General features: G+C 47.1%; 1 protein-coding gene across 1 annotated transcript in view; it reads left to right on the top strand.

Moving 5' to 3' along the window:
- The window catches only part of Hexa (hexosaminidase subunit alpha), a 25198-nt gene extending 2778 nt beyond the window's left edge, over positions 1 to 22420 (top strand). Inside the window, exons 2-14 of the mRNA XM_021206924.2 lie at positions 11747 to 11839; positions 13007 to 13072; positions 14049 to 14095; positions 14468 to 14578; positions 15196 to 15297; positions 16302 to 16434; positions 18027 to 18207; positions 19115 to 19198; positions 19459 to 19531; positions 20027 to 20210; positions 20395 to 20485; positions 21282 to 21386; positions 22207 to 22420. Coding sequence (XP_021062583.1) covers positions 11747 to 11839; positions 13007 to 13072; positions 14049 to 14095; positions 14468 to 14578; positions 15196 to 15297; positions 16302 to 16434; positions 18027 to 18207; positions 19115 to 19198; positions 19459 to 19531; positions 20027 to 20210; positions 20395 to 20485; positions 21282 to 21386; positions 22207 to 22270 — 1334 coding nt within the window. The 3' untranslated portion in view covers positions 22271 to 22420. The remainder of the gene's footprint in view (positions 1 to 11746; positions 11840 to 13006; positions 13073 to 14048; positions 14096 to 14467; positions 14579 to 15195; positions 15298 to 16301; positions 16435 to 18026; positions 18208 to 19114; positions 19199 to 19458; positions 19532 to 20026; positions 20211 to 20394; positions 20486 to 21281; positions 21387 to 22206) is intronic.
- The last annotated feature ends 1525 nt before the right edge of the window (positions 22421 to 23945 follow it).

The raw sequence follows: 23945 nt of genomic DNA on the forward strand, positions 1-23945 counted from the left end.
ACACACACACACACACACACACACACACACATGTTTGACCAGTCTGATTAAGGAGATTTCCCCCTCTATTGTAGAACTATTAACAATCCGAGAGAAGCGCCGGGTGTGGTGGCGCAAGCCCTTAATCCCAGCACTTGGGAGGCAGAGACAGGAGGATTTCTGAGTTGGAGGCCAGCCTGGTCTACAGAATGAGTTCCAGGACAGCCAGGGCTACACAGAGAAACCCTGTCTTGAAAACAAAAAACAAACAAAACAAACAAACAAAAAAAAACAACAACAAAAGTTCATGGTCTTAAGAGAAACAGATTAAATTTTCTTCTCTGTTCCTTGCTGTAGCAAATACCATCATGCCCAGGAGTTATTCTCTCTGTGCTTTTGCCTCTGTCTTAAGTTATGACTTCAAGTTTCCCCAGTTAATAGTGGTGTGACGATTGGTCAGGCAAGAGTGTGGCTGGAATTCCTTTTTTGGACTTGTCTGCTCAAGTGCAGGAAGTGGGGGTGCTCAGCAGCTCAGCAGTCAGTAAGCAGCCTGTTGGTTTTGTAAAACTTGGGGCAAAAATGGGGGAGCCTGCTTATCAGGTACACAGTGCTACCCTCAGCGCTCCCTACTCTTCATCCTTGATGTTACAGCAGAGGAGCCAAGAGCACACGTGCATGGCTGTGTTCCCTTGACTGAGACTGCAGGCCTAGGTTGGTCAGATTAGGAGTTTGAGTCTATGTCCCTTTGAGTGTTGGAGCTGTCAGGCTGTTTGCCATGTGTGTCATCACACACAGTGGAAGAAGCCCTTGAAATTGCTTGTTACACTCAAAGGCACCCACTCCCAGGACTCCTCTGGGTAAGTGCCACATAATAGGATTTGCTGTGGCAAAACTGACTTTGGAAAGGGCAAGGAAATGAGTGTGTACTGAGTGGCAGGCCCTTAAGACCTGGCATGTTTTGTCAGCCTCCTCTGTGGGTCAGTGTTATTCCTGTCTGCAGAACTGTAGCAGAGTGACTGTCATTGTTACACAGCTCCGGGCTCTGGCCAGGGATTCCATCTAGATCTGTCTGTCTATCAAGATTTCCTCTCTTCATGGCCACCTTACAAGTGCTCACGAAGATCTTTGTCAGGACAATTAGTCAGTTGGGGGGGAAATGAAGCTCTGATTATATCTTCGTGTTAGTGACTTCAAATAGAAACTGTCTAACATCTGACTGCTTTTCATTACCATTCAGTCAATGAGTGTTATTTCTCTGCTGCGTTTATCACTTCCCAAAAGTATTTCTAGCCTCCCTCTTTGCTTCCATCTTTACTACAATCAGTGCTTATTAATCAACTATAATTAGTTAATAGTGATAAGTTCAAAGACTATATTAATCAATCTGCTCTCATCCCTAAGTAATTTACAGTTACAGTCTGGGGATGTAGCTGACATAGTAGAGTGCTTGCTGAGCACACACAAAGCTCTGGGTTTGTGTGCACGTAGTGGGTGTGTGGCGCACATAATCCCAATACTCAGTAAGTGGAGGCAGCAGGACCTCAAGTTCAAGGTCTTCCTCAGCTACATAGTAAATTTGAGGCCAGTGGTGTGAAAAAATTACAGTCCCTGAAAATGAGGATAAACACATACAATAAAGTGTAATTTTTTTTCTGTTATATTTGAAGAATGCAGAAGAGGAGGACATGACCCAAGTGTAAGGATGTGGGGAAGGTACATTTGGAGAAGCTTTTCTTGGATGTTGGAAAACATCTTGTGGTAAAGGCCCCTGGGAAAGAAGCCTTTTTAAGCCTCATTCAAGACACTCAAGGTCATTGTAGTTGATTTGCACAGATCTCAGGTGGGACAGCAAGTTCTGAAAAGAGTCATTAGTCACCTAGTGAGCACTAGTAAGCAGGAGCATTAGGAAGGCCAGCAAGTGTTATTACACAGGTAGCATTTCACCAAGTTGGTGGCCTGGGGCCATCTGTGGTAATTACGCTTGGAGGCAGGGATGGCAGTTTTTGTGGTGGTTAGTAATGACTGTAGCTGGGCTGGTTGGTGGCTGCAGGGACATAGCCTTTCTGGACTGCCCAGGCAGGGGTTTCAGACATGATGCGCTCGGAAGTCTAGAGTTAGGGTGGGGGTGGAAGGCTGAGGAGGACTCCCATAGTTGCCACTTAGCAGTGTGAGCATTTGCTCTCATATGTCGAGGCCAATGCACAAAGATAGAGGAGGAAAAGGGAAAATGCTAAGGAGTGGAAAGAGAAAGAATTGACCGAGGGACCTATGAGCCTGATTGACTGTAAGTCTGATTGTGGGTGTGTCTAGTACACAGAATTGTAGCAGACAGCCAGCTGTGTGGTTCCAGAGACAGGAAGATTTAACTCCCAGTGGCTCCCAATGGCTGGAGGCTGTTTGAGGAGGATGTTACTGATATTACTGGGAAAGCACTAAACCAGAATGTGGGTTCTTCCTCTGAGTGTCCAGATCATCTGACAGCCACAAGACTCCCGGGCACAAGGTGTAAACACCAAAGTGCCTAGGAAATGACAGGGTGCTGTGGCAGGAGAGACTCAAGATTCCACAGCTAGATGGCCTGAGTCACAGAAGACAAGCATGGGTCATCTGGGGAGATGGTCAGAAGCAGCACCGAGTCTCAACTCCAGCAGGAGAGAGATGCCGCCTCCTCTCAGAGCTACGTGTAGGGCAAGTGGCATTCTCCTGGAAAGAACAGGGCTGCGGTTAAGGAGGAAGTGAAAAGAGCTGATGATAGCAGGCGTTAAGTAGCCATGGAAGGATGTGCAAAGGTGAGTGTAGTGCAGGTGATGGAGAGAAGGAGGACCTTATAGGAAGGGAGTGTAGCATGAAAGGGCCAGAGGGGCTTATATGGTTTTTGGACCATAAAATTGCCAGGGAGACAGACCAGCAAGACTTAATGTGGAATCTTAATGTGTGCTCAAGAGTATATTGTGTGGGGACTTAACATATTGCTAAAGACTGTTTTTCCAGTCCAAAGTGAAGAGATGATCCATCAATGCATATATAAGGATGAATAGTTGTCCATTTGGAAAAAGTAAACTCTACTTGTTGCCAAACATAAATTCCAGATAGATTAAATATCTAAAGATCAAAATCTCTAAGATAAGAGCATTAAAGGGAATTTGCAATTCTAAGCCTTTCTAAGCAATAGGGAAAAAAAATAAAGAAAAAACTTTTATATTTGCTATATGAAAACTAAAAGGAATTGTAAAGTTAAGAACAAGAGGACATGTGACATATCTGTAGTCCCTCATTTCGGAGACCAAGACAGGAAGATTACCCAAGTCTGAAGCCAGTCTAGGATAACATTACCTTGTTTGAAAACATCGACCCCTGAAAAACAGCATAAAAAGAAAAAGTGGACAAAACAGGCCAAATATTTGCATCTTAAAAAGATAAGGCTAATTCCTTGGGATTCCATCAGTGGTAGAAAGAGCACTAGACTTAAATAAATAAAGCAGGAAAGGTTGAAAATCTAAAAAGAGCTTCATAAAGCAATAAAAGAAAAATAACTAGGGCTGAAGAGATGGCTCAGAGGTTAAGAGCACTCACTAGCTGCTCTTCCAGAGGTCCTGAGTTCAATTCCCAACAACCACATGGTGGCTTACAACCATTTGTAATGGGATCTGATGCCATCTTCTGGTGTGTCTGAAGACAGTGACAGTATACCCACATACATGAAATAAATAAATAAATCTAAAAAAAGAAAGAAAGAAGAAGGAAGGAAGGAAGGAAGGAAGGAAGGAAGGAAGGAAGGAAGGAAGGAAGGAAGGAAGGGAAAAGAAAAATAAATAGCCAGGCATGGTGATACACTGAAAAATTACTAAATGGCATACAAAGAATATGGCTAGTGATTGAACAATGCTTAGAATTAGTTGTTAATGTGGAAATGCTTTGTTTGAATGTTCATTGTTTTTAAAATTTTATTTAACTTATTTATTTTATGTATATGAGTACACTGTTGCTGTTCTCAGACACACCAGAAGAGTTTGTTGGCTAAAGTTCTCTCCTGGGATCAAGAATTTGGGGGAGATGTTCTTTTTCTAGTAGTGATGGCATTGAAAGGGACAGGTCAGATTTTTAATGTGTGCAGAAAAATGGAAAATCTGATTTTTACCACAAACGATGGGCTGCGGGGAAAGTGCTCGTGAGCATTGGTTTCTCCAGAGGGTGGGGGTGCACCTCTGGAATGTTAGTCCCATCTGGAAGGTGAAGTTTCTTGGGTCAGCCTGGCTGAGATCAGCATCAAGGAAGTTCCCAGCTCAGGGCAGTCGGCGTCTGAGACAGCTGTTGGATAGGAGGCTGGAAAGATGGCTCCTTGCCCTTGCAGAGAGAGGCCCAGGTTCAGTTCCCAGCACCTCCACTGTGGCTATTCAGTCTGTGACTCCACCCCCAGGGAACCTAACACCCCTTCTAACGTCCGTGGGTACCAGGCGTGCACATGGCACACAGACATGTGTGCAAGCAAACGCTCATGTACCTAAAAAGGAATCTAAGAGCAAAAGTTGTCTGGAGTGGCCCTGCCCACCCTCGTTACCCCGCATATGTTTCATGCTGCAGAAGGCCTCTCTGCAAACACAAGTCATGCTTCCAGGTCATATACAGGAGGCTTTTCTGATGCTAAACCTTCTTACCTCTCTGGAGGTAGTTGGGCTGTGTCTGCCTTAGCTCACCACAGGGCTTAGTAATCGAGTGTCTCTCCCACTACACTGTGAGCTCCTCAAGGCAGGGACCAAGGCAGGCTGTTCCTTTAACTGCCCCAGCACTCAGACTCGTTGGTGACGCACACTGAGTGCTCCATGTGTCTTAGTGGGAGGCTGGAGTGTGATGAGTGGACAGGAGGATGAGGGAGAACAGTGCTCATAGAACAGACCATGTCAGTTTAGAATGCCAGAGCCTACAGGGCGGGGTAGGCAGTAAGGAGTGGGGAGGTGTCCTCAAGGGGCCAAACCAAATGCCGCTTTATAATACAACCCTGTTCATTTTCTCTGCATTGCCAGGGTTTTGTATCCAGTGCCTGACATGGGAGTGCTTTGATTTGGGAAAGAGCGAGCTGGGTGAAGGGAAATGGTTTTGTACTAAGGTGAAGGTTTATAGTTTCCAGGTGACCTACATGTGGCAAATTTTCCCTTGCAGAGATGTGGAAGGGCCTAATAAAAGCTTTTGATTTACACCCCCGAGTCCTTCAGAGAGTGTCTGAAAAGGTGCTTTGTATAAGCCTTGGTCTGCTCTTAGTAACCTTTCCCTAGCCTTGGGACTTCAGAAATACTAGATTTTGGTGTGTAAAAGACTCTAGGTTAACTGTTTACCATATGTAGCACAGTCACTATGCATTCATAGCATTAAATGTGCATATTTTAATTCTAGCATCATTCATTTTTTCAGCAAATACTTATTGAATGACTACCGTGTATCAGGCACTGGGAATACAAAGACACAGATTGGTCCCTGCTGTTGAGGAACTCACAGCCTAGGTGAGGAGATAGCCAGCTTATATTAAGATAAGTGTTACGAAAAATGTCTGTACTCCATGGTCACATAGGAAGCTCTTAGGCAAGGGTGGGGGAACGGCCCAAACAGTTTTATATAAGAGGAAAAGCAGAACTGTTTCTCAGCCCAACAAGTGTGGAAGAAATGCCAAGTTTGTTTTAATTGCAGGAAGCAATTTGTGACGAGAAAAGTATGGGTAAGACAGGATAATTCCAGGGTTCTGGGAAGAACTCACTCTGCTATGATGAGAATTCCTGAATAGAGCAAGAAAGAGGATGAGCCTTCAGATCATCCCATGGCCCCTGGGCTTCACCTGAAAAAGGTGGAGCACTATTAGACTAAAGGATCTTTTTGTTTGTTTGTTTGTTTTTGGTACTGGTGATCAAATCTTGAACTTCATGATCTTGATGATGCTGGGCAAGTGGTCTGTCTCCCAGTACCTCCCCAGGCCCATTAGGAGGTTTTACATGGGGATTGTCATGATCAGATGTTATGCCAAGAGATCCTGGAAGGTAGCAAATTGAAATGAAGAATAGGTGGCGGTGGGGAGGGAGCACCGGGGTGGTTTTTTATGTGGGAGAGTACAACAGACTGAACTGAGGGTGAGTTGTTGATTGTTATACTTATAGGACTTAATTGGATTTTTTTTGTTTAACCATTGAGCCTTTAGAACTTAGGACAATGTTTAACATGTAACATTGTTTTGAGTGAGTGGGTCTGTAATCTACTTGGTGGAAAGTGTTCAGGGGGATGTTTTTTAGATGACTATATGCTATTATCAGAGAGAGAGGCTCAGCTGAAAGAGTTCCCTTCTGCACTGAAGATCCAGGGGTTCTTGAGACAGCTGAGCCAGAGGTGTACAGTTGTAGAACTCTACAGAGGGGCTGGCCTAGAAAAACAGAGTTGGAAGTCATGAGCTTATTGTGGGAGTAGAGATGTTGTCCAAGGAGGCTATAAAACAAGGAGTGACCAAGCCAACTGTCAGTCAACTGGTTCTCCAGGGAGGGAGGGAGGATTAAAAAGAAAAAGACAATCAGACAACACTATAACATGACTCCAGCCTGTGCTGAGGCTGAAGCAGGTTTAATTTTTTTCCAGTCTGCTTTTATATTATTCTGGGTACATAAACAGAATATGGTCATTCCTAAGGCATAAACAGAGTGGTTAAGGAGCAAACAAAGCATAAACAAAGGTCACGTGATTACTGTATTCAGAGTCTCATCAAGACCCAGCAAGACACAAGAGCACTTTCCTCAGCTGTACTCCTCTTGAGCCTACTTCCTAGCCCTAGCCCAATGTCAAGTTCCTGCCAAATCCCTAGCAGCGGCCCCAAAAGCCCCACAGAGGAGGAGAGAAGGCTGGCATCACAGAAAATGGTCATGTTCAAGGAGGTAGGAGAAGACCAGGAGAGCAGAGACCCCCTACGTCAATGGAAGATTGTTTTCTTTTTGAGACAGGGTCTCACTGTGCAGTCCCTACTAGCATGGAACCCACTATGTAGATCAAGCTGGCCTTGAATTCAGAGGTCCACCTTTCTCTGCCTCCCAAGTGCTGGGATTAAAGCCCTTTGCTACCAGAGGAAGCTTCGTTTCAGTTCAAGCTTTGTCAAGGATGCTTGACATCCAGGAAGAAGAGAGTGGTCTCTGGGACCGCAGCATCTTCCTGACAGCAGGGATTGTTTTGTTTTGTTTTGTTCATTTTGATCACTGCTGAATTCCTAGCACTTAGCAAATAAGCCTTGCTCTTAGTAGGCCCTCAATAAATATTGAGTGAATGTGTGATGAATAAATAAATGAACTGGAAAAGGCCCCCATGAATTTAGTTACAGAACCACAGAATTTTGGTGACGTCATTTTCAGGAGTATGTCTAGGAAAGCTGGGTCATAGAGATAGAGTAGTGAGAAGCGTGGGTGAGGGTGAGGCAGAGGCTACAGAGAGAAGATGAAGCAGATGCAGATGTGTTAGTTACCATGGGCCAGAAATGTTCACAGATTTATCTTCCTTTTATCTACCTGGTAAGATAGATGCTGTGATGATCCTTGTTTTACAGATGAGAAGCCACAATTCAGTGAATAGCCTGCCCAGGACCTTAGAGTAAAAAGAGCTACCATCAGTATTTAAATTTCAATCTGTCTGACTTTGGAGTTCAGTCCCAGCCGCCCAGACCATTTTCTCTTCATGTCCTCTAAGGCAGGAAAACCAGAGTAAGAGTGGGTGTTTAAGATGATGTGCACTTGAGACCGGGAAGATGGCAAATACTTTTTTTTTTTTTTAATTTATTTATTTATTATATGTAAGTACACTGTAGCTGTCTTCAGACATTCCAGAAGAGGGCATCAGATCTCATTATGGATGGTTGTGAACCACCATGTGGTTGCTGGGATTTGAACTCAGGACTTTCGGAAGAGCAGTCAGTGCTCTTACCCGCTGAGCCATCTCTCCAGCCCCTGGCAAATACTTTCGTGCTGGAAGGAAAGAGGCAGTGGGAAGAAATCACTTGAAGATAATTTATATGAGAGGAGCCTGAGGGGAGGTCTAGAATACAGACGACGGGAAATAAATGTCTTCCATAAAGGAGAGAGAGAAGAAAGTAAAGTCAGGTGCAGTGTGGCAGGTGTTCTGCAAGTGGGAAAGGAAAGGAAAGTGAAACGGAGCTCTCAAGCTGCTGAAGTAAGGGAGGTGCAACCAGGTATAGTCTTGAGGAAGGTGGCACAGGCTTGAAGTAGATGTTCCAGAGAATAGAGGGGGGGCAATAGAGGGTGTAGGAGACAGCTTTCTTGGGTTTTGTTGTTGTTTGATGTATGTGTGGTCTGTGTCTGTGCATGTGCTGGTAGAGGTCAGAGATAGATGGCACATGTCGTTGGCGGTTGCCCTCTTCTTCAGACAGGGTCTCACTGAATGTAGAACTCGCTGATTTGGCTGGCTGGCTGGCCAGCAGGCCTCCAAGATTCTCCTGTCTTTGCTCCCACACCTGTGATCACAGGTCTGCTGGCTTTTCCAGCACATGCTAGGGATTGGAGCTCAGTTTCTCATGCTTCTACAGTAAGGGTTTCACCACCGAGCCATCAATCCAGTCCCTGAAGACTTACACAGGAACCTCAAGAACCTGGATAGATTTTTAGAGTAACCCAGTCCTGCTGTTCTGCATCTCTCCCCCAAGGCCCAGGGAGTTGCAAAAACCAGGGCTGAGGCACAGCTGGCAGATATGAAGTTGATCGGGATTAAGGATTTTGTTCCTTGGGTATGACAGGCAGGCTATTGAGAGTATTTGTTGCCATTATACCTGTGTATCTGCCCAGCAAGGAAGGAAACGGGGGGGGGGGGGGGCGGGAGAGGAAGTACAGACAGGAAGTGGAGAAGCTGTGTAATAGAGTCCAGAGAAACTTCCTCCATAGGACTTGTATGATGAAAAGGCCCTTGTTGTCAGACTTCCATGTCGGTGGTGAACTTGAAGGTGAACTTTTAAGAGTGGGGGTTGGCCAAGAGGACCGAGGACGGGGTACAGTGCTCATGGTTTTAATATTCAGATACCTTTGGACTATTTTACTTTTTTAGCTACTTCAGTTAGAAAAGGATACAAACTTTTTTTTGAACCCAAAGAAGAGAACATTTCGTTTAAGCTGGTGAAAGCAGGATGCTGAGCAAGGTCAGAGGTAGAGGACATGACGTAGGACCCTGAAGAACTTTGTCCATCTGCAGTCATGAATGAGGTCTTAGGAGCAGGAATGTGGTCCCACCCTGACATTGTTTGTGGAAGCCCAAGACCTGCTGGGTTTGGCCACTGCAGAACCAGCTGTCCCAGCCCTAAGCAAGCTTGCTTATGCTGCTGCTGGGCACCTGAGACATCACAGCTTCCTGTTCTTCCAGCTGACCTCATGGCCTGGTGCCCCCGGGGTTTGCTGGCTGTGTGGACTCTTTACCATGCCCAGCCTCCCACACCTCAGTCTTGGTGTCAGGAGTGGTGAGTGTAGAGGCAGCTGTACCAATTCCTGTTTCCTGCTTTCCTCAGAGCCTGGCACAGTGGCAGCATAGAGGTGGAAAACAAGTGGTGACACAGTGTTTACATCCTTCCAGATAACCTACTGTCCTTCTTGTTTTGTCATCTCCCCCAGACCCTCCCTCTGGGCGCTTGTTTAATCCAGGCCTTGGCACTGACTTTTATCAGCCCAAAACCTGGCAGTCCTGGGAGTGCTAGGATTCATTGCCATGTTACTGGAGAAGGAGCCTTATCTAAGAGCCATTGTTCTGGGAAAAAGGCTTTCCTGCTCAAGGTCTCCAAAAGAGTCTGTGACACATTCCCCTCACCCAGCCTATATACAGCAAATATTTAAATAGGATATTTAACAAAAAATAGGAGTTTTCCTGCTTTCCAAGTGCTGGCTCAGACAAGCCTGGAGTTTTCAACCTGACTCCATTTTTTCATCAGGACAGTGGCCATGGTAAATAAATGTGGGTGACTTGCGACTTCTCACTGGGCAGACCTAGGACCAAGAGGATGACCGGGAGGCCTAGGACCTCCCCTCCCGTGTTGACTGTGGACACAGGAGCATTCTGAAGTCACACTGGGGCCATGTGACATTCTGGGATAAGAAAGGCTTAAGGAGGTGGGTTTATTCGTTCACACAGAGAGGTACAGTCTGTCACCAGACTCTAGCGTGGTGGATTTGTAGCTGTGTGTTAGAGAGGCAGCTCCTCCGGCTATACAGCTTAGGAGGACTCTGAAGAACAGAGTTGTATCGGCAGGTCTGAGTTAAATTCCTTTTCCCCAAGAGGTTTAAGTAGGAATTAGTGGGTTGGGGATTAGAGTTAGGGAAGAGACCTTTGATTCTGGTGGGATAGGAGAACTCAACTTTGACTGACTGGCATCCCGAGAGCTGAGGCGTAGACACGTGGCAAAGCCCAGCGTCTCTGGTTTGGCTCTTTTCACAAGGCTTGTGTGTGGTACTTAGGTCCGGTCTGCTTGGAGACAGGTGACATTTGGGGTTTCTCTGGTTCTGAAGACTCTCCTTGCCTTCTGCCACGTATCCTCTGACATCGTAGTTTGAAGGGTGTTAAGGGAATTGTAGGGAGCTGCATACAAACAGCTCCAGGAAAGAGCAGAGAGAAGGTTCATTCAGCTAAGGCAGTAAAATCAGACTACTTTGCAAGCTGGGTGTGGTGGGACCTGCCTGAAGTCCTAGCACTCAGGAGACTGAGACAGGAGGATTGCTATACGTTTGAGGTTAACCTGGGCAGTACTTTCTCACAAAACAAAATAGACAGCAGCAACAGCAGCAACAACAACAACAACAATAATAATAATATCAGACCACTCTGAAATCCACAGAGGTTAGAAAAGAGGGAGAAAAATGCTTTGGCATTTGTATCTGCATGACCTGGAGTCTATAGTCAGCATTGCGGAGTGGATTGGCTCATGCAGAATGGCTTTGCCTTTGAGAGCAGAGATTTACCCAGAGAACCTGCTGGGGACAGGACAAGCGGGATAGGCTGATGGCCTCGCCATTCCCAAGGGCTTAGTTTCCTCATCGTGGGGACCTCCTGGCGACTGTTCCATCTGTGCCTTACCTTGTGGGCTTTATCAAAGAGGGAACTCCTTTATGGGGAACTTGGAAAAGCAGTGCTACATACAGTGTCCTAGTCTACAGTGAGGTAGATGCACATATCCACATCCAGATGTGAACCTTAGGTGTGACAGCTTCCTAATGATAATCCTGGCCCTCAGTAGGCAGAGGCAAGAGGATTTCCCTAAGTTTGGGACCAGCCTGGTCCACATAGCAAGTTCGGAACCAGCTAGGGCTACAAAGCAAGATTCTGTTTCAAAACAAATTGATCATAGAAAAATGTTTTTGGGGGGTGGAAAATGTTAGTGAATTCTGTGACTTAGTTAATTTGCGTTGTAACTTCCTATGTGGTGACCGAGTAGCAGCAGAGTCTGCCACTCAGCAGGGACTGCACAGCAGAAGCCTCTGAGAGCAGCTGCTGTTGAGACTTGAGAACTGTGCTTGGGGCTCCACAGAAGAAACTGATAGGGAGAGGTGCCAGCTCGTTCAGACATGTCAGAGCAGGCTGCTGTGGGAAGTGGGAACACAGGCTGAGCAAAAGCTAACCAGACCTAGGCAGGGCCTGTGCCAAGGGTAAATGCCGTCCCTTTCAGAGGGATAGAGCTAGGAACCTTCCTAGAGAGCTGTGGGTTTGCCTGTTGCTTGGGGGGGGGGGGGGGGCAGGTCAGTCCATTGAACTTACTTTGTCTTCACAGAAAAACAGCAAACGTTGGGGAAGAACATTCTGGCGGTCTCTGTCGTCACAGCTGAATGTAATGAGTTTCCTAATTTGGAGTCAGTAGAAAATTGTAAGTACCATTCTGTTCCCTGTCTTCAAAGCAAGGTCTTGTCTGGGACTGTCCCTCCAGCTGCCCTGGACTGGGCTGCTGCTGAATGACCTTAGGGACTGGGGCTCACCAAGTGTCAAGACCCACAGAAAATGTCACACAGACATTAAGTCCCATGGAACACTTGTCTTTTGGACTGAACAAGGGACTGGTTAACACATAACCAGGCATGGTGGCACACACCTTTAATCCCAGCACTCGGGAGGCAGAGGCAAGGTGATCTCTGTGAGTTCAATGCCAGCCTGGTCTGCAGAGTGAGTTCCAGGACAGCCAGGGCTACACAGAGAAACCCTGTCTCGAAAAAGAGAAAAGAGAGAGAAAGAGAGACATGGACACTTTGATGGGTTTTCTCAAGGACATTTGATACTGGAGCGAGAACCTTTGGGGTCATTTATACTGCAGTGAAGCTAAGTCATTAGTCCTGAGCAACAGATTTGTGGCTTTGAAATGTCCAATGTGAGTATTAGAGTATTGGAATCTTCCTCAGATTCTTGGGTAAACTGGCTGAGGCCTGGAGGAAAGGGCGGTCACAAGGTGGTCACAAAGGCAAAAAGCTCATAGGAAGAATCTCAGGATTCTTATGGGGAAACTTAACCAGCAGACTGGATGGTGCTTTGCAGTGGACCCTGCCTAGTGTGAACCACATGCATCAGTGGCCAGGCCTACAGAGCTAGGTGGTGCCCGCCCTGCTGTTTGGATGTTTGCTGATTTGTTGATTCATTTGTATGTGTGAAATATGTATATTTGTTCATATGTGCACTTGTGTGTGTGCATTATGAAAGCCAGACCTTTGTATCCGGTGTCTTCCTCAGTCACTCTCCACCTTATGTTTTGTTTTTTTTAAATAGTATCTCTCCTGAGCCCAGAGCTCATTATTTCACTAGACTAGCTGGCTCATAAGCTCCTGGGATCTGTGTGTCTCCACCCTGCCTCCCCCGTCCTCCAGCACATCAGTTTTGTGTGCCACTGAGTCTGGCTCTTCCAGGTATACAAGAATCCAAACTCAGTTCCCTGTGATTGCTGACATCTTACCCCCTGTGTTGTCCTCAGTCCTGTTGGTCTGCTTTCTTGTTTATTCAGAGATTGACACAGAATGCTTGGTTCACATGCTAATTTTTGTCATTTCAGACACCCTAACCATTGATGATGACCAGTGTTTACTCGCCTCTGAGACTGTCTGGGGCGCTCTCCGAGGTAACGTGGTGGGGAAGGAGATGACACTTAGGAAATTAGGAGCTAATGGGAGTGTCTGCTCATCATGCAGCTGTGAGTGACTTGCTGCTGCAGCAGATGTGGCAGTGAGCGTAGACCCTGTCGCAGACACTGTCCTGCTCACTCAGTACACAGTTGGGAAGTCTTTAAGAAGGAAAGTTAACCCAGGCATGCTAGTCAGGCTCATAGTTCCAGCTCTTCAGGAAGCCAAAGCAGGAATATTACTTGAGCCCAGGAGTTCATTCTGGGTAATAGAGCTAGACCACCAGCCATCTCTTTAAAAGAGAGAGAGAGAAAGAAAGCTGGGTGTGGCTCACGCCTGTAATATGTGCTCTTAGGAGGCCAAGGTTGTGACTCATTCTCAGATTTTGTTATTCCACTGGCAGTCCTATATACTTTGAAGAAAAAATACACAACCCCCACTCTATCCTCTGCTCACTTGCACAAAAGGTGCAAGGCTACAGATTTGAGACCCCACTCCAAGTGGGAAGAGACCCAGACAGTATACAGGAATGTGCTTTACAGGTCCTGCCTAACCACTGAGGTCTCATGGAGTCTTTTATCTTGAACTCTGGATACTCGGGATATTTTGTGGAACTTCTGTTGCTTCCCAAAGTAGGGCCCAAGCTGCTGAGAACACGCAACACTCTGAACTCAGTCTGCCAGTACTCGAGCCTTAGTAGAATCCAAGTCAGAGTGGGTAATTAGGCAGACCCTGAGGGTAGTTGCTGCCTCTCATACCTCAGCCCTCAGCAGCTGGGCCTCCCCCTCAGAAACATAAGAGGCCCAGCTGTGGATCCAGATTCCTTGAACTCAGGATTGTGATTCTCTTTTCATGGTTCACTGGGAAACATTAGGAACAGCACATTGGGGTATCCCTTCCCAGTAGTCAGGACACTGGGGTACCTTTTTCCAAGTGGACACACCTTCTTCACTCTGCTTCTCCTCCTGTCCACAGGTCTGGAGACTTTCAGTCAGCTTGTTTGGAAATCAGCTGAGGGCACGGTAAGTCTGACCCCAGCAGGAGTCTAGGGAGAAATATGGGTGGGATCTGTTTGGAGATACTGTAATGTGGCTCCCGTGGGTCAATTAGCAATTATCTTGGTGCCATATTGCTTTGAAGAAAATAACCCTGCTGGCCTTAGGAAAATGTAGTTTGTAAATTGAGTCATTTATCGGGTGCTGGCGTTTGTTTGGCACGGGATGGTTGCTTGTAGACTTTGATGTGGAGAGGTCGGTGGGAAGAGTGAAAGGATAGTTATTTTGGAGAATATTCATACATTGTATTTTGGGGGTCTTGGGAGAGCCTTTCTCCTTTCTCTGTCCCGATGGTAAGCTCCTTTGAATCCTGATGTATTCAGTGTTTGCTCCACACAGTTCTTTATCAACAAGACAAAGATTAAAGACTTTCCTCGATTCCCTCACCGGGGCGTACTGCTGGATACATCTCGCCATTACCTGCCATTGTCTAGCATCCTGGACACACTGGTAACCAGGCCTCAGGGCCTTCTTCATTTCATGCATAAGTTCTGGGTAGTGGGACATAATAGAACATTTCTATGTAACTCTGTGAGCCCCTGGGAAAAGTGTAGATGACTGCCTACTCTAGGATAAGATGGATTTGGATACAGTGTTGCTTATACTGTTTGGGGGAATTGATTTCTCTGCCAGGCACAGCTGACTGCATTTTAATTAAGTCAAGATTATAGGAAAGATGCTCTGAAGCCTTTGCTGGGGAAGTTGCTAGCACTCCTGAATCTGATGTGCAGCTGTTGTTCATCTACCACATGGGGCTGCTTTTCCTTTGTCCCTTTGGTGGAACCAAGGGAACTGACATATATGTTTGCCTTGACTTCTGGAGTTAAGTTATGGGTCAGCTGAGTTCCCAACAGACCTCACCGTCAGATGGGAGGAGGTGGAAATGTTGCTCTGAGATACATGGGGACTTTAGAAAGGAAGATGGCCCTGAAATATGCTTCCTCACAGGAAGACCTGACTTTAAGAAATATAAATGCATTCCTGGAACTTGAGGAAGGTTAAGTTTTACTATTATATGTAGAACAGTCTGCCCAGTATGGGGTTCTGATCTGTGCTCTGACCTCTAGGATGTCATGGCATACAATAAATTCAACGTGTTCCACTGGCACTTGGTGGACGACTCTTCCTTCCCGTATGAGAGCTTCACTTTCCCAGAACTCACCAGAAAGGTATGATTCACGTTACCCAAACATGGTCTTCAGGTTCTCAAGGGCAGTAGTTCTCAACCTAACTAATCAGAGGGAAAGGGCAACAGCTTTGAAGTCAGGACCCAAGGATTCAAGTCCTCACATTAATTTGTTTTATAACCTTCAGTGGCTAATATCTCCTGGTTTTGTTTTTTGATATTCTGTTAAATGGGCATAATTCCTTCTTATTTATCTTGTTAGCGTTAGATTGCTCAGATAAAGCAGTAGATGTTGTCCTGGGAAGACGGGGCAGTCTGCTGAACAGCCTGAGGACTGGTGAGGGTGGGACTGGGAGTGGGTACCTGGAGCCCAGTGCTGAGTTTCAGGTTCAGTGAGTGACCCTGGTCTTACTCAGTGTTCTATTGTTGAGAAGAGACACCATGACCACGGCAACTGTTATAAATGAAAGCATTTAATTGGGGCTTGCGTGCAGATGAAAGATTTAGTCCATTGTCATCGTGCAGGTAGACATGGTGGTGGAGAAGTAGCTTGAGCAGTTTTCATCTAGATACCTAGACAGCATATCTATAGGCGAGTGAGCCACTGGGCCTGGCTTGAGCTTCCACAACCTCCAAGCCCACCCTGCCACAGTAGCACGCTTCCTCCAACCAGGCCACACCTACTCTAACAAGGTCACACCGCCTAATAGTTCCACTCTCTGGTAACCAAGCATTCAAGTCTATGACCCTATGGGGGCCATTCTTATTCAAACCATTACAAATCCCATCTCAGAAAATAAAAGAAAGTTGTACAGGAACACACACAATGGTGCTGCCGCATGCAGACATGCACACTCACCAAAAGAAAGCAGTAGATGGGATAACTTTGGGGAAATTTTATCATAGTTTTATCATAATAGACTCTTGAAGAAGTCCCCAGTACACATGGGCTTTGGAGGAGTGTTCTAAAATTCAGGGTGTTTGAATATCTTCTGTTCCTAGGAGGCACAGGGAATGAGATTCTGAAGGCTATCTTCTGCCTTTCAGGGGTCCTTCAACCCTGTCACTCACATCTACACAGCACAGGACGTGAAGGAGGTCATTGAATATGCAAGGCTTCGGGGTATCCGTGTGCTGGCAGAATTTGACACTCCTGGCCACACTTTGTCCTGGGGGCCAGGTAAGAATAGAGCTGCAGTTGGAGGGGTCTGCTCAAAGAGGGGCTCCAGGGGCCAGGTGGTGGGGGTGGTGGTGGCGCACGCCTTTAATCCCAGCACTCGGGAGGCAGAGGCAGGTGGATTTCTGAGTTCGAGGCCAGCCTGGTTTACAAAGTGAGTTCCAGGACAGCCAGGGCTATACAGAGAAACCCTGTCTCNAAAAAAAAAAAAAAAAAAAAGAGGGGCTCCAGGGCGTTGGTTCTTAGATGTCTTATATCTTGGCCTTGGCTCTTGAAAAACTGTTCTCCATCAACTCCTGCCCAGAGGAAGTTCCTTCTAGAGGTAAAGCAAGAAAGTGGCTCAAGTGAGCCAGCTCCCACCACAGAAGTTATTCCTAAGGGTGTCTTAGCCCCAAAGTCTTCCTGCCTGGGGCTGCTCCTAGGAAAAATTTAATTTATGCAGAGACTTTCACTATTAAAATTATGGGCAGATGGGGCTGGAGAGATACGGCTCAACAATTAAGAGAACTGGTTGCTCCTCCAGAAATCCTAGGTTCAATTCCTAGCATCAACCTGGCAGATAATAAACATCTGTAATAGTAGCCCTATGGGATCTGATATCTTTTGGTTTGCAGATACACATACACAGACAAAACATCTATATACATAAAACAGATACGCCTTAAAATTGTGTGTGTGTGTGTGTGTGTGTGTGTGTGTGTGTAAGGGAAGATGCCATGCATATTGGTAGACATCTGTAAACTCAATGCTTAAGAAACCACAGAGGATCTGAAAATCAGTGCCAGCCTGAGGCATAAGTGACTCAGGCTTCTGCCTTCTGCCTCTGCGCCCCACCACCCCCAACAAAAGCAAAAGTTTCCCAGACATTGCTGTAGGTTTTTTATACCTTGACGTAGTTTCTGAGGAGTTTGACCTCTAGGGTAGAATGTGTATGAAAGAAGATGGGGGATTTGGGGGTGGCACATACCTTTATCCCAGCACTCAGGCAGAAGAAGCAGGCGAATTCCTGAGTTCAAGGCCAGCCTGGTCTAGAGTGAGTTCCATGATACCCAGGGCTGCACAGTGAAATCCTCTCTGAAAAGAAACAAAACAAAATAAAAAAACAAGGAAGAAGTTGAAGCTAGCCTTCCGAGATCCCATTGCATGATCATGTTTGCTGCTCCCCCCACTTGCTTCAGTATCCAGGAACCCAGAGTGAACCCTAGATGACACCTTGGGAAAGATAGGAATAGGCTGCCTCCTGGCCCAGACACAGCCCTCGGGGGCTAGAGTGGGGAGGCTGTCAGTGGGCGCTGTCATGTTGTCTCCTTGAGAACAGACAGTAGCCCTGCGGAGCTGAGTGATTTATGCTGGAAAATGTGTGTAGGGGCAAGATCGTACACATCAACATTCATGTGCCTGTAGCACAGCCTCAGTCTCAGATGGTAGATAAATCTGTATTTACTTGACTGTGACTAAACAGGTTGTTACTGATGCCTGTGAGTACCCAGCACTGCACGTGTGGATGAACAGTCAACTACTATATAGGGCCTACTGTGCAGGAGTATCCATGGGCAGGTGTGTGTGTGACACTTGTGGGTTCTCTGTTAACTTAGGTGCCCCTGGGTTATTAACACCTTGCTACTCTGGGTCTCATCTCTCTGGCACCTTTGGACCGGTGAACCCCAGTCTCAACAGCACCTATGACTTCATGAGCACACTCTTCCTGGAGATCAGCTCTGTCTTCCCGGACTTTTATCTCCACCTAGGAGGAGATGAAGTTGACTTCACCTGCTGGTATGAGCCTTTTAGACTTCATGCACCAGCCTGAGGGTGGGTTACTCAGTCAGCACTATGGGCCTACTGCTGCTACTTAAGGACTCACTTCTAAGGGAGCCATGTCTCAGCCCAGAGAGGCCCTATATGAGGAGCAAGGCTGTTGGTATGAACTTCTCATCCTCCCTCACATCCCTGAGGTATTTATGGATATCCTCATTCTGAGCCTAGAACTGTCTTGGAAAAGTGGAGGATAGAGAAAAATAGTCCCCATTTAATAAGGCTATAAATATATATATAAATAAAAGGCTTAAAATAGTCCAATCAAGAGTCTAGTGCAAGCTAGAGGGCACTTACTGATGTATCAGAGGATTGAGGATTAAGATTTGGATTCCCACCCAGCACCCATATTGGGCAGTTTTTTAGTTCATGAATGCCTGTGACAAGACTTAGTTAATGTTGTCATAAAGTTCAAACTCTCAGATCTACAGTGCCCAAAAGGGGCCAAGGGGCTTCTGAGCAGTAGGTCCCAGAGTTAGGTATGAGGAAAGTTGGTCTTTTGGGAACATGATGAGAAAGGCATGGAAGCGAGCACAGGGCACTATAGGTTAAGGAATCAGCAGCAGGTCAGAGGTCATAGGCTTGTTGTCCGTTAGGATGGCAGACTAGTGTGATCCAGAGAGCAAATGGAAGGTGCGTTCTGTGTGGGTTTGAGACTCCTCAAGACCAGGCTTCTTTCTTTCTTAGCCTGTGTCTGTTCTGTACAGTCTTGCATGGCTGCAGCTTGACTGGAGACCTTTGGCTATCCCTGGTGGTTTGATATTTTAGGTGGAAGGGGCAGTTGCAGGAGGCTGGATAACTAACCTGAAGGTTGTCATGGCTTCAGGATGATGGAAGAGCTAATCATCACTCTTTTCTGGCTTCCCAGGAAGTCCAACCCCAACATCCAGGCCTTCATGAAGAAAAAGGGCTTTACTGACTTCAAGCAGCTGGAGTCCTTCTACATCCAGACGTGAGGAAGGAAAGAGGGTGGGCGTGTTAGGAATCACCTTCTGTGGGGAATGGTGTCTGCTCTCAGTACCAAAATCAGTCCTTAGGACCATTCCCTGCCCCCAAGGGTCCCTTTGTCCTATCCTTTCAGGTTTAGAGTGGTCAGGCGGTAGACCCAGAGATGCTCGTGTCCAGTCAGGGATAGGCCCTGCCAGGCTCAGCACCTAGAGGGCTGGCACACACAGCCGAGTGACACTTTGCTGACACTCCTCTCCTCTCCAGGCTGCTGGACATCGTCTCTGATTATGACAAGGGCTATGTGGTGTGGCAGGAGGTATTTGATAATAAAGTGAAGGTGAGCAGGGGCAGAGAAGAGGCGCCCATCTCAATCTCCCGGGCCTCCCTGACCACTTAGGGACCAATCATGTTGCCAAATAGGCTCTACTGTCAGAGAGCTGGGCGGCATCTCTTTAGCTCTCTAGAAGAGCTACAAAAGTGTGACTGCTGGAGTTTAGAGCAGAACCTCGTATCTAATTGTGGATTCCCGAGGCTTTGTGTGCTATGCTTTTCTTCTGAGTCATAGACTTAGATCCTCTGTTTCTTTGGACCTCACTGCCATTCCCCTCAGCTCTCAACTAGTAATTACTTCTTCCATAGAGACAGGGAAGCTGCAGTAGGTCTGGGAGGGGAGCAGCAGGGAGCTCTGTTAAGTAGTGAACACCTCAGCTCAGAAGCATCCTTTGCTGCTAGAAAGCAGGGAGCCCTCTGTGGCCTGGGTACCATGCATAAGAATGAACCTCAAGTCTTCTGAACTCTGTACCATGACTGCCCTTTAACCTTTTCGTGACAGGTTCGGCCAGACACAATCATACAGGTGTGGCGGGAAGAGATGCCAGTAGAGTATATGTTGGAGATGCAAGAGATCACCAGGGCTGGCTTCCGGGCCCTGCTGTCTGCTCCCTGGTACCTGAACCGTGTAAAGTATGGCCCTGACTGGAAGGACATGTACAAAGTGGAACCCCTGGCGTTTCATGGTGAGAGCGGGGTACTCTGTTGACTGCCCAGAGTCTGGGCTGAGATCCAGGCTGGGAGTTAAGAGGGGCAAGAAACACATTGCAATTTAGGAAATGAGATGGCCTTTCTGAGGAGAAGGTCGCATTGGAAGGATAGTTGAAGGAGAGCCTCACCACCACGGTCTGTTGTTTTATTTTCCTTCAGGTACGCCTGAACAGAAGGCTCTGGTCATTGGAGGGGAGGCCTGTATGTGGGGAGAGTATGTGGACAGCACAAACCTGGTCCCCAGGCTCTGGTAAGGATTTTGGGGTGAGGCCAGGAAGGTAGGGTAGAGGATGAAGAGGTTAGGCTTGAGGTAGGGCTTGTGCCTCACAGTCTCAATCCCTTCCAGCTACCCAGTGCTTCACCCTGTGAGGAAGGCGGTGAGGAAGCATCACTGAGATGATGCTTCTCTTTGCATGGGATGCTCATGTCCCACATGGCTTCTATGTGTGTGAGTCCAATAAGGCATTATGTATGCAGAAGCATGGCCATTGTCCCCACTTCACAAGTTCCATAGAGACCCCAGGGGTACTTGCTTGGCCATTGTCCCCACTTCACANGTTCCATAGAGACCCCAGGGGTACTTGCTTGGCCATTGTCCCCACTTCACAAGCTCCATAGAGACCCCGGGGTACTTGCTTGGCCATTGTCCCCACTTCACAGGCTCCATAGAGACCCCAGGGGTACTTGCTTGGCCATTGTCCCCACTTCACAGGTTCCATAGAGACCCCAGGGGTACTTGCTTGGGATCTAGTACTGAAGAGTAAAGGCATTTTTTCGGCACCCTCCCCAAATACGGCTGGGTATACCACGTTAACTTTCAGCTAACATGCCCTAAGGCTTAACCTTATTCCTGTGTCTTTGGGAGAGGAGGAGCTTGGAATCACTGTTTGCTGATGAGGATGGTTTTCATGAGGGTGGAGCTGAGCCCTGGAACTGCCTGAGAGCCCCCATCTGGTTGTCAGCTTTGAACAAGGTGTCATTCATGGCTGAGCTAGTTTGGGAAGGAAGACACACAGGGCCCAGCTTCTGTCCCCTGCTTCCTGCAGGCCCAGAGCGGGTGCCGTTGCTGAGAGACTGTGGAGCAGTAACCTGACAACGGACATGGACTTCGCCTTTAACCGCTTGTCACATTTCCGTTGTGAGCTGGTGAGGTAAGCGGGCTATGGGCAGATCTGAGAAGAAAGGAGTAAGAGCCAAAACTTATAAAAGCTTCTTGTGCCAGGTACTGTTTTCAAATTCTCCATCCCGTAGAATTTGTATCACAGCCCATAGGTTGGAACTTTTTGTCTCCATTTTAGGAGCATACAGCCCCTGAGTACTTTATTAAAAATCGGCAGGAAGCAAGATTGAACCTGTCAGCTCTGACTGACTCATGAATACCTGTACCTCCCTTGACTGTGGCTTGTGTAAGCAGTCATTTGATAGTTTAGAAACTTAGCCTAGTGCAGAGCAGACATGGCTGATAGCCCTCTGTTGTGGGCTTTAAGACACTGGGTGATTGAGGTGGTATTTTGTTATCTCCAAGCATATTAGGTTGGTTTGGTTTGTTGTTGTTGTTGTTGTTGTTGTCATGATAATGAAGGTGTGCTTGGAGGTCCCCTAAAGGTCACTTCTTAGGGCTTCCGAGCCTTAGCTCGAGGACAGTGTTTAATCCCCAGCTCAGTCTTTTCCACTGCTGTGCTTATTGAATATTAGAAGCAAGAGCGGACATCTGAGTGGGCCAAGAGCATCAGACATCCCTGGCCCTGGCCTCTTTTCCAAAGTAACTGAAACTCTGAGGGGGGGAGTAGAGACCTGCACGATAGAGTACCCTCTTTGAGAATCTTGGAGGGAGGTCACCAAGTAACTTGGGTACAGTAATATTTTGAGATTTACTGAAATGGGAAGGAGGCTCTTGGTTATTGTGGAGATGGTGTTGCCATGGTCCAAGGCTGAATAATTCACCTTCCATTTCTTTGTGTTCTTTTCCAGGAGAGGAGTCCAGGCCCAGCCCATCAGTGTAGGCTACTGTGAGCAGGAGTTTGAGCAGACTTGAGCCAGCAGCGCTGAGCACCCAGGAGGGTGCTGGCCTTAAGAGAGCAGGTCCCGGCCAGGGGGGACTGCCCCTTGCCCATGTGCCCCTGTGACTAGAGAGAAGGAGGCTGGTGCTGGCACTGGTGTTCAATAAAGATCTATGTGGCATTTTCTCTAATCGGCTTGGGTTGCTTGTGTAAAAAGAAAATCGAATGAATGGCCCTAGGTCACCACCAGTTAGACTCAGGACCTGTTCCTGGATTGTACAGGTTAAAAGCAGTGCTTCGCCAGTTCTCCCACATGTCTGTCCTCAGAAAGGACACTTCATTTTGTATCCCTTCCAATGCTTCTTTCTGTATGTGGAAGAAGATGCTATGGGAACTTAGGGGAGTTCCAGATTCAGCCTGGTCCCAGCGGTCACTTTCCTGAGCCTCTGCTCTACTCTCCTCCTGGTTTCTTAAATTTCCTTGACCCACTATTTGTGTACTATTGAACAAATACTATGGTTCAGGCACTGTGATAAAGTGTTTTGATTCTCTTTTTGAGGCAAGAGTTTCATGTGAGCCAGGCTAGCCTTGAACTTGATTTATATATTGTCCTTGAAATTTCTGAGCCTTCTGCCTCCCAAATTCTGAGATTACCACACCCCCGAACTCACAGCAAGGTGTTGAATTTGAAGGACCTGTTTCTGAGGGGTCTGGACAAATCCAAAATCGTGCAGCCAGTCTCCCACTGCCCCCTCCTTGTTGTCAGCCCATAGCATCTTCAAGTGAATGACACAGCTGATTTGGAAAGTGAAGCCCTGGGGAGGAGCCCTGGAGGAGGGTGTGACCTGGTATCCTCTAAGAGGAACTGTCTTAGAGGACTGTCAAGCTGTGGATGCAGGCTGCCCCCTGCTGGTTGCAGGTGTCTTAACCTGGTCTGCAGAGGCAAGGAAGAGGTTCCAGGTATCGGCTTCCAGCATTCTGGGTACTGAAGCCTTTGAAAGGCAGGGCCAATCTTGGTCCTTAACTGCTGCCCTTCAGTCCCTCAGCAGGTGCTTTGGGGACCTGATTGGCCGGTAGGATTTGCCTCTGTCGTGCCATTTCTACAGGAATGGAGTGACCACCTGCTAGAGAAAAATTCTTCAGGAATTTTCACTCCCACCTAGCCATGCCTGGGTTCTAACCTGGAACCGTGATCTAAGACTTCACTTCTGCACCGAAAGAACTCTTTCGTCTCTGTTACTCAGAGGCCTTGAGGGTGCTTGCTGGTGAGGACTCTGCAGAAATGGACCAGTACAGGCAGGAATGAAGATTAGATAGATACTTGAGGCCCTCTCTGAGTATCCCCCCTTGTTTATACTTTAGACTTTACGTGTCTGAGTGTTTTGCTCACATGTATGTCTGAATCCTGTGTTCTGGAACTGGAGTGATAGTTATGAATCAACTATGTGAGTCTTCTTTGAGGACAGGAGTTCTATTAATCTGGAGCCACCTCTACACCCCACCCCACCCCAGTACACGCGCGCGCGCACACACATCCCTCTTTTTTTTTTTTTTGGTTTTTCGAGACAGGGTTTCTCTGTATAGGTCTGGCTGTCGTGGAACTCACTTTGTAGACCAGGCTGGCCTCGAACTCAGAAATCTGCCTGCCTCTGCCTCCCGAGTGCTGGGATTAAAAGCGTGCGCCACCACGAACACATCCTTTCTTTGGTT

This window comes from Mus pahari, chromosome 10, assembly GCF_900095145.1.
Source record: "Mus pahari chromosome 10, PAHARI_EIJ_v1.1, whole genome shotgun sequence".
Taxonomy (NCBI): domain Eukaryota; kingdom Metazoa; phylum Chordata; class Mammalia; order Rodentia; family Muridae; genus Mus; species Mus pahari.